This window comes from Pterocles gutturalis, unplaced genomic scaffold (genome assembly GCF_000699245.1).
Source record: "Pterocles gutturalis isolate BGI_N339 unplaced genomic scaffold, ASM69924v1 scaffold13197, whole genome shotgun sequence".
NCBI classification, from domain to species: Eukaryota; Metazoa; Chordata; class Aves; order Pterocliformes; family Pteroclidae; genus Pterocles; species Pterocles gutturalis.
The window spans coordinates 33,001-40,780 of NW_010110433.1; the positions used below are offsets into that span (position 1 = coordinate 33,001).

At 51.5% G+C, this 7,780-nt stretch overlaps 1 protein-coding gene across 1 annotated transcript in view; it reads right to left on the reverse strand.

The window, feature by feature from the left end:
* Positions 1–2,198, reverse strand: part of LOC104461701 (protein phosphatase 1 regulatory inhibitor subunit 16B-like) — a gene marked incomplete at its 3' end in the record, with an annotated part of 33,625 nt that extends 31,427 nt beyond the window's left edge. Inside the window, exon 1 of the mRNA XM_010073379.1 lies at positions 1,952–2,198. Coding sequence (XP_010071681.1) covers positions 1,952–2,198 — 247 coding nt within the window. The remainder of the gene's footprint in view (positions 1–1,951) is intronic.
* Between the last annotated feature and the right edge of the window lie 5,582 nt (positions 2,199–7,780).

Here is a 7,780-nt window from a genome sequence, read left to right on the forward strand (position 1 = left end):
AGTGACCGATGGTTAAAGCCCACCACCTGGGCTCGCCTACGGAAAGAGGTCAACATGATTATAGGACCAAAAGACACCTGCAGGGATGGATTTTCCCTTACAGGAGAAAAGAGTGGAGATGTGAGCTGAAAGCTCAAGTCCTGCACCCGCCCTGTGTCCACATGTAGTGCAAGACCATCGTCTGCAGGACCTCCAACACCAGCACACCAACGCCGCTGCCGGCGCACGCCCAGCCCTGCCTGCTCCCTGCCACCAGGCTGTGCAACTGCCCTGCGCCAGCGCCGCGGCTGCAAACACCCCCGCCACCTGTGCATCTCACACAAAATGAAAAAGCATTTGTAAGGCAGGCAGTGAAGGAGCCTTGCTCCTTCCAAACTGCCCAGATCCAAAGCCAGAAAGTACAGAAAGCAAAACTACAAGGTCGGGCTTCTTGCAGACCCGTTGGCCCCATCACACCTTCCAGCCCAAGCACTGGGCAGAGGCACCGCGGCTGCACTGACGAGGAGAGCAACGAAACGCTCGTTATCCACCCCAGCACCGCGACCTGTCACTTACAGGTGGGCAGCTGGGTACGAAACCCACAGCCATGCCCTGCTAAACACCACCCCTGCCCGTGCTGGCAGATAAAGCCGTCAGGCTGTCACCTCAGGCAAAGCCAACAGACACAGCTTCACAGTAGGGCTCTTTCGGCTTCGCTGTTGGGGCTCTCCTAGAACAGCTCAGAGTGAGAAACACGGGTCCAGCGGAGCACAGAGATGGAAGCAACTCTTAACCCTTCAAAGCAAAGGAGAAACAAAGAAAAGCCCACAGCTTCCAGGGCATTATCACAGGTCTGCTCTCCCGGAGAGAGGCTACGAACACACACAAAACCACAGACACGCGCAGGGCTTGGCCAGTGCTGGTAGCACAGCCCCCAGGCAGGCAGCTCTCCCCACCCCCAACGGGTGTAAAGAGTGCGCTGGTGGGACAGGAGGACAGGCCATGGTGCACAAAAGGCCTTCTGAGAAACAGGGACACAATTTTGGGGAGATTCCTCCCAAGGCAAGACAAGGTCCTTACGTTTTACCCACGTATCAGGCACACATACACTGCTGCTTGCAAAAGGTGCTGGAAACCAGAGCAACGTGCACCGGCAGGGATCCGGCTCAGCTGGCCAGGGTCCCAAGCATCTCCCCTGTCTCTGCCGCATCAAGGGATCAGGAAGATCACACAGATTTCGCTACAGACCCACAACCCCAAACACTGCTCCAGGTGTCCTCTGAGAAATGTTTTAACGTCTCTGGCTCCCCAGAGCTATGGGGTTCTCCCCCGTGCTGTGCTGAGGCTAATGGGGATTGACTTTCACACGGTTTTTTTTTCTTCCCTTCAGATTTTAAAGCAAAAGCCAAGCACTTCAATCCACTTTGAAATGGTGCAATTAAACCAATTTCTGAACAATTTGGAGCTCTCTTCCACAGGAAGCACTAAGCAAAGCCACACTTTTCAGTATTTTGAATAGGGAAAATATTCATACATCTCTGCAGCTCTCAATCCATTCCCCCAAGCAGGGAGCTGAAGAGATTTACACTGACATGCAAATCCCTGCGACAGACTTCTGTAAAACCACTGAGAGGCACACCCAGAGGCAAAGAAGCGTTTCGCACCTTCTGTAAGTAGAAAGTGCAAAAAGGAAAGTGATGAAAGCCACCTCCCTCTCCCCAGACTTCAGCCAAAACTCCTGCCCTATCCTGGCATTCATGTGTCCGCCCCTGATGTCAATCTAGATGATGCTGGTGTCACACAACGCTCTGGGACCCCCATAGCTGTGACAGAGGTGGCAACACTCTTGACACCAACACCACATCAAGGGCAGCCCGGTCCATGGATGCCAGCACCACTGCCTCTGCACACCAGTGTCACATGGACCTCACACGCCACCAGAAAAAGAAACCACCAGATACAAGTGCCATACCTTCCTCCAAGTCGTTCCTCAGGGAAGCCTCCAGCAGAGCAACGCTAGCTTCGAAAGACACTTTCTTTCGGTTAACAGCGTTTCTCTTCTTTTCATGCTTCCGCTTCTTGTGCTGCATCTCCTTCTCGTACTGCGCCCATTTCTTCAGCTGCTGAGCCCTCCGCTTCTGGGCTGCCCGCAGCCGCTCCAGCGTGGGCACCTTGTCCAGCAGCTGCAGCTCTGTCAGCAGGTCCACGTGGGCATCCATCGCTTCTGCCAGGAGAGAGGGTGTGAAGGTTGTCCCAGCGGGAAACGATGTCCCACCACAGGTCCTGTGGGTTGCAGCCACCTGCTGCTATATCAGCATCTTGAAGCCAAGCTGGGAAGGGCCCATTGCAGTGTCCGAAGAGAATATGGTAGAAACCTGAAATGAGGAGGAAAGCGTGAGGGATCAAGTCTCACCATCCCATCCACAAGCAACTAAGACCAGTCTGTTGGAAAACACAACAGGCAACACCTATCATCTCAAAAGGCAGCTCACTTAATTGTGCTTTAATTGTTTGGATGTTCTTGCTGGCCTTTGTGATTCCACCCTTTACCCACTCCAAACACCCAAGCAAAACCCTCTCGATTCAGCAGTAATTTTAGTGTAGAATTCATTCATGTCTGTAGTTCAAGGTAGCCCTCTTTTACAAGACGAAGAAAGTCTTAATGAAAAAAGATCACAGAGACATGGAATGATTTGGGTTGGAAGGTACCTCAAAAATTATCAAGTTCCACCCCCCTGCCATGGGCAGGGACACCTCCCACTAGCCCAGGTTGCCCAAAGCCTCATCCAGCCTGGCCTTGAACCCCTCCAGGGATGGGGCATCCACAGCTTCTCTGGGCAACCTGGGCCACTGCCTCACCCCCCGCACAGGAAAACATTTCTTCCCAATATCTCATCTCAATCTCCCCTCTTTCAGCTTCAAACCATTCCCCCTCGTCATAGCCCTCCACCCACTGATCAAGAGTCCCCCCCCCCATCTCTCCTGTAGGCATCTTCCATAGTATTTGATATCATTCCTCAGACATCTCAGGAGAGATTCAAGTACTGAGACACATCCTTCCATCCAGCTGACCCCTTCCAGCATAACCATCACCCCTCGTTACAGGTGTCCAAGGCTGCAGCCAGGACCGTGCTGCACTGATGCACACCAGCAGCCGCCTCCCTGAAGCATTTCAGTCTGAGCAGTAAAACACAGGGCAGAGGGGACCAAGACTGCAGAGGCAGAGCCCAGGGCAGCCACAGACCCCAGATGTGCCATCCCAGCACAAGCAACCCACGAGCCAGAGGCTGGAGATGCATGAGGCTACTTGTCCAGCACCCCGAGGCCAGGCAGGTTTTCCCAGAGGAGCTCTACACACCAGGAGCAACATCTGCACTCTTCTATGTCATCCATCGGTCCCTTCTCACCCCAGCCCTAGCCCAGCGCAGACGGACAGGATGTGGCTCCCAGAGAGCTATTACTAACACTTAAACCGCCTCAGCTACCTAAAAACAAGGGGTTTTGTGTTGATTTCTCTCTTCATTCAGGTTTTGTATTGATCAAACACTATGTCATTCTGGCTTTGCTGCATGGGCTCCTCAAGCACAGCAACAAGAGCAGTCAAATCACAGCCCCAGCCTCTCGGTGTGACCACGACATCAGAGACCTCTGAGCAGCACTACTGCAGAGCGATCAACCAGGGGACCCATGGGCAGTGGCTCAATCAGCTGTTGCACAGAAGGAGGAAACATGGCCCAGATTTAAGGAGCGGTCCAACAGGGAAAGGTGTGTTTGAAATAAAGCCAATGTCACAAGCTAATTGAATGTGTCCTTTCCAATAGACCCGTGCAGAGCACAGCGAATGGCAGGGTCAGCATGCCACATCACTGCAGGCTGCAAATAAACATGTACGAGATGAGAGCTGTTATGGTTCAGCTAGCTTGGGAACGAAAAAAAAAAAGAAAGAGTTGTTCAGGAAAGGAGACTGGAGAGCTTAACTATTCACAGGTACCCGAGAAAGCCCCAACTGGGCAGCTGAAGCCATTCCTTGCTCAACCCTCCTGCTCCAAAAGAGAAGCAAGAGTCTCGTAAGCAATGGATGCAAAGCATCTACGGAAAAAATAGCAGAAGAGAGGCAGCTAGACCCAGGTGAGAGATGTGGTGAGGACACCAAACCTTACCCCAAAGCCAGGAAAAGCCGTCCTCGTTCCGAGGCTGAACCAGCCCAGTCGGGGAGGCATCACCCTGAGGAGCTGCAGGGAAATGTCCGTGCCCTGGAGCACAGCCACCATGTCCCAGTGAACTTCACAAGGCTGAGACATCTGCTTCTTCCAAACATTGCTACAGACCTTCCAGAGGGGTTTGACCTTACCTATAAATATCTCGGCAGAGTGACAGCGAGGCACACCATTTCCTCTGTGAGATAATTGGTTTGAGAACCGAAAACAAACAAACTCAGCCAGAGCACACAGGCTGGTCCTGGACAGTCGCTTTATCCAGTAAACGGCCAACAGAAGGCCACAGGCAGCTTCAGCAGCACCTGCAAACCTCATCTTGAGGGTTTCAGAATAGACTTGAACAAAAAAAACCTGTTCTGTCCCATGAGAACATAAGATTGCAAAAAAAATGCTTAAGTTCGACATAGGGACAAACCCAAATCCTTGCAAAGTTTTTCATAAGAGAGACACTACCTAGAAATTCAAACACTTGCCCGAGATGGAAAATATCAACTCATGACTTTAGCATGCCACTGGAAAGCGAGGGAAGCTTTTATTTTGGGACAGATGCATTTTCCAAGCCCAGGCACTTGGCTGGAAAGCTCTTCACCACCTCTCGTGACCCCGGCTGCGCACAGCCCGGCTCCTGCCCCTCGCAGAAAAGAAGGTATCTTTTTTGGCAATCTCTGCTCCAGTAACACAGCCTGCAGATCTGAAGTCCCGTTTACAATACCTCGAAGGAGGGGAGATAAGGGCAGGAAATGCCTCTCGGCATACCACACGCGGCACTCCCACCCTGCTCCTTCTCCAGGCCACTTCTGCCATTGTTCGCTGAAAGATGAACAAATATTTTCAAAACACACCTGAAGTAGAAACGAGGACCTAATTCTGCGGGTTTATTAAAGCAAATATACCTTATTTCAGCGTTTCCCTGTTTACCCAAAAAAAGTTGTCAGCTTTCTTGGTGGTATTAGGACTGCACCTTGAAAGAGCAATGGGACACTGATTTATAAGGAGAAGCGTGGCTTGCTCTGCCTGCCTGTCTTTCAGCTTTCCTGCACACGCCTTGTCCTCCAGCAGCTCCTCTGCTCTCACAACAGAACAAAGGGGAGATTTAAGTGGCCTAGAGAAGGGAAAAGACATCTTCTGGAAGTACCAGACACCAGCACCTCCTCAAACCAACCAGCAAATTTATTAGGTAGAAATGTTTTCCTGTGCGGGGGGTGAGGCAGTGGCCCAGGTTGTCCAGAGAAGCTGTGGATGCCCCATCCCTGGAGGGGTTCAAGGCCAGGCTGGATGAGGCTTTGAGCAACCTGGGCTAGTGGGAGGTGTCCCTGCCCATGGCAGGGGGTGGCACTGGATGGGCTTTAAGGTCCCTTCCAACCCAAACCATCCTGTGATTCTATGAAATGAACATCTAAAGGAGCAGAGAGATCACCCTGAGAGCTCTTCCTGAAGGGGACACAGATCAACTTCTCCCAGACTGAGGTACAAGTCCCCCAGCACCCTCCACAGACCCCAGAGCCTCCCAAATACTTCACCTCCATCACTCCACTCCGGCTGCCTCTTTTCCGATGACCTAGTTTCTTCCCTGTACCAAAAAAATGTCCCATTGACTTCTCGTCGCACAAACTGGTCGCTCTAACTATAGCACTGTGCCAGGCCACAGCATTTGTTTACCTGCAGAGCGACACAGAAGCTGGCTGTGTGGGTGTCTGTGGTTTGCAAGGCATCACATTTTGGTTTCTGTTTTATTTAAAGACGAAGAGGAAAAAGTGCTTGACGAAGCTGAGTTTCCGTGAGCTCAGCAGATCTGCCGCCATGCTGAGCACATCCTGCCAGACACACAGCCCCCAGCCCCGCAGGGACCACGGGCGACTCTGTTTCAGGGGCCAAAAGGAAGGCGAGACGCTGGCTATTGTATTGCACTCCTGCCATCGCCGTCCTCTCAGCGCTGCAGCACAGAAAGACCCGCTCCAACCATGTCAAAGATCAGTCCCTACAAAGTGCACTCAAGTGTCAGCAAACACAAAGGCTTTTTAAAAAAAAGTTTCTATTTCCTGTACGTTTTGTCTCACCTTAGTACAAGATTCATCTCACTAAGCTCAAAGGACTTCCAGGGCCCTGGTTACTCATGCAATGCAAGAAGAGATGGCAGTTCTGTGAAGTGAGAGTTTACTGAGTCAGTGGTTGCAACAAGCTGCCCACCCCGTACCACCAACCCTGCCTGGAGGGATCCTCCATCTCCTGTACACACAGTTCCTCCCATTTCACATTTAGAGGTTGGCACTTGCATCCCACAAAGGAGAAAACCAAGTGCACTTATCTTCCTGCTCCAGCAAACACTCGGAGCTGCTCCCCCTGACCTTCCCACAAAGCATTCAACTTGCAGACGCTTTGCCGTAATATTGCTGAGGTTGGAGCTGGATCTATTAAAACAGCCATGTTGCTGAGTGATGCTGGAGAGCCATCTCATATCCTTCCCAGATGATGAAGCTGGAGCGAAGACCTGCAAATCCTCCGTCACATCTCCCCAAGGCTCTACTTAAAGCACAGCATGACACTGAAGCAGAACACAAACACTTACAAGAGTCCTTCACTTAAGTGTCATCAATTGACTTCGGTTTTATTCCACTTAAAAAAAACCAAAACAAAACACAAACCATGGAAGAGCAACCCTTGAAATGAAATCGTTCAGCAACTAAAGAATTCTTCTAAATTGTGCATCTTGCAAGCAAAAGTAAAATTCAAGACTGAGGTATGTGGGCAGCCACTTCTGAAGTCAAGGAGATCATTCCCATTCACTGGATTGCTTGTGGGGAGGCACCTGCAGGATCGGGTCCAGACAATGAGGTGAAGCGTCTGCATTTGCAGCATAAAGTCAAGTCAGTGGCACAAAGAGCGACAGAAATAGCCTCTCCTCCTCACCCCAAGCTAATCTTCTCTCAGCTGGAATTGGAAACCAAGCATGAAAGCCTATAGCAGGGATCTGAGCGCATAAGCAGTCTGCAGAGGAGGTGGCCGCCCAATTTATTTATTTCATTAAGAGCCAACTCCTGTACCATGGCAAGATGACGAATTCCCAGATTTAGCCCTTCTGCTTCCTACAAGGGCCAAGACCGATCTGTGCTATTCCTGCCCCTCAAAATGTTCGATGACCAGCCCATTGCAGCCCTTGTGCTGAACCCAGCCTCCAGCAACGAGCACCAATGAAGAATTCAAACTGCTCTTTCAGGCATCACCTGCAGGATTGTCACTGCTTGGTGGTACAAAGCAGCTGAGGACACAGGTCCTGTTTTGCTGAGGCACTGGCCCAGGCTGCCCAGAGAAGCTGCCCAGAGAACCCCTGGAGGGGTTCAAGGCCAGGCTGGATGAGGCTTTGAGCAACCTGGGCTGGTGGGAGGTGTCCCTGCCCATGGCAGGGGGTGGCACTGGATGATCTTTAAGGTCCCTTCCAACACAAACCACTCCATGATTCTATGATCTCGCCAAGGTCTGGAGGAAGCAGCAGGGTAGCTCTTCAACCCCGATGAGGGGAAGAGCTCACTGCCAGCCCAGCAGCCCAAACACCATCCAGAGACAGTCAGAAAGCCATCGAGAGAAGG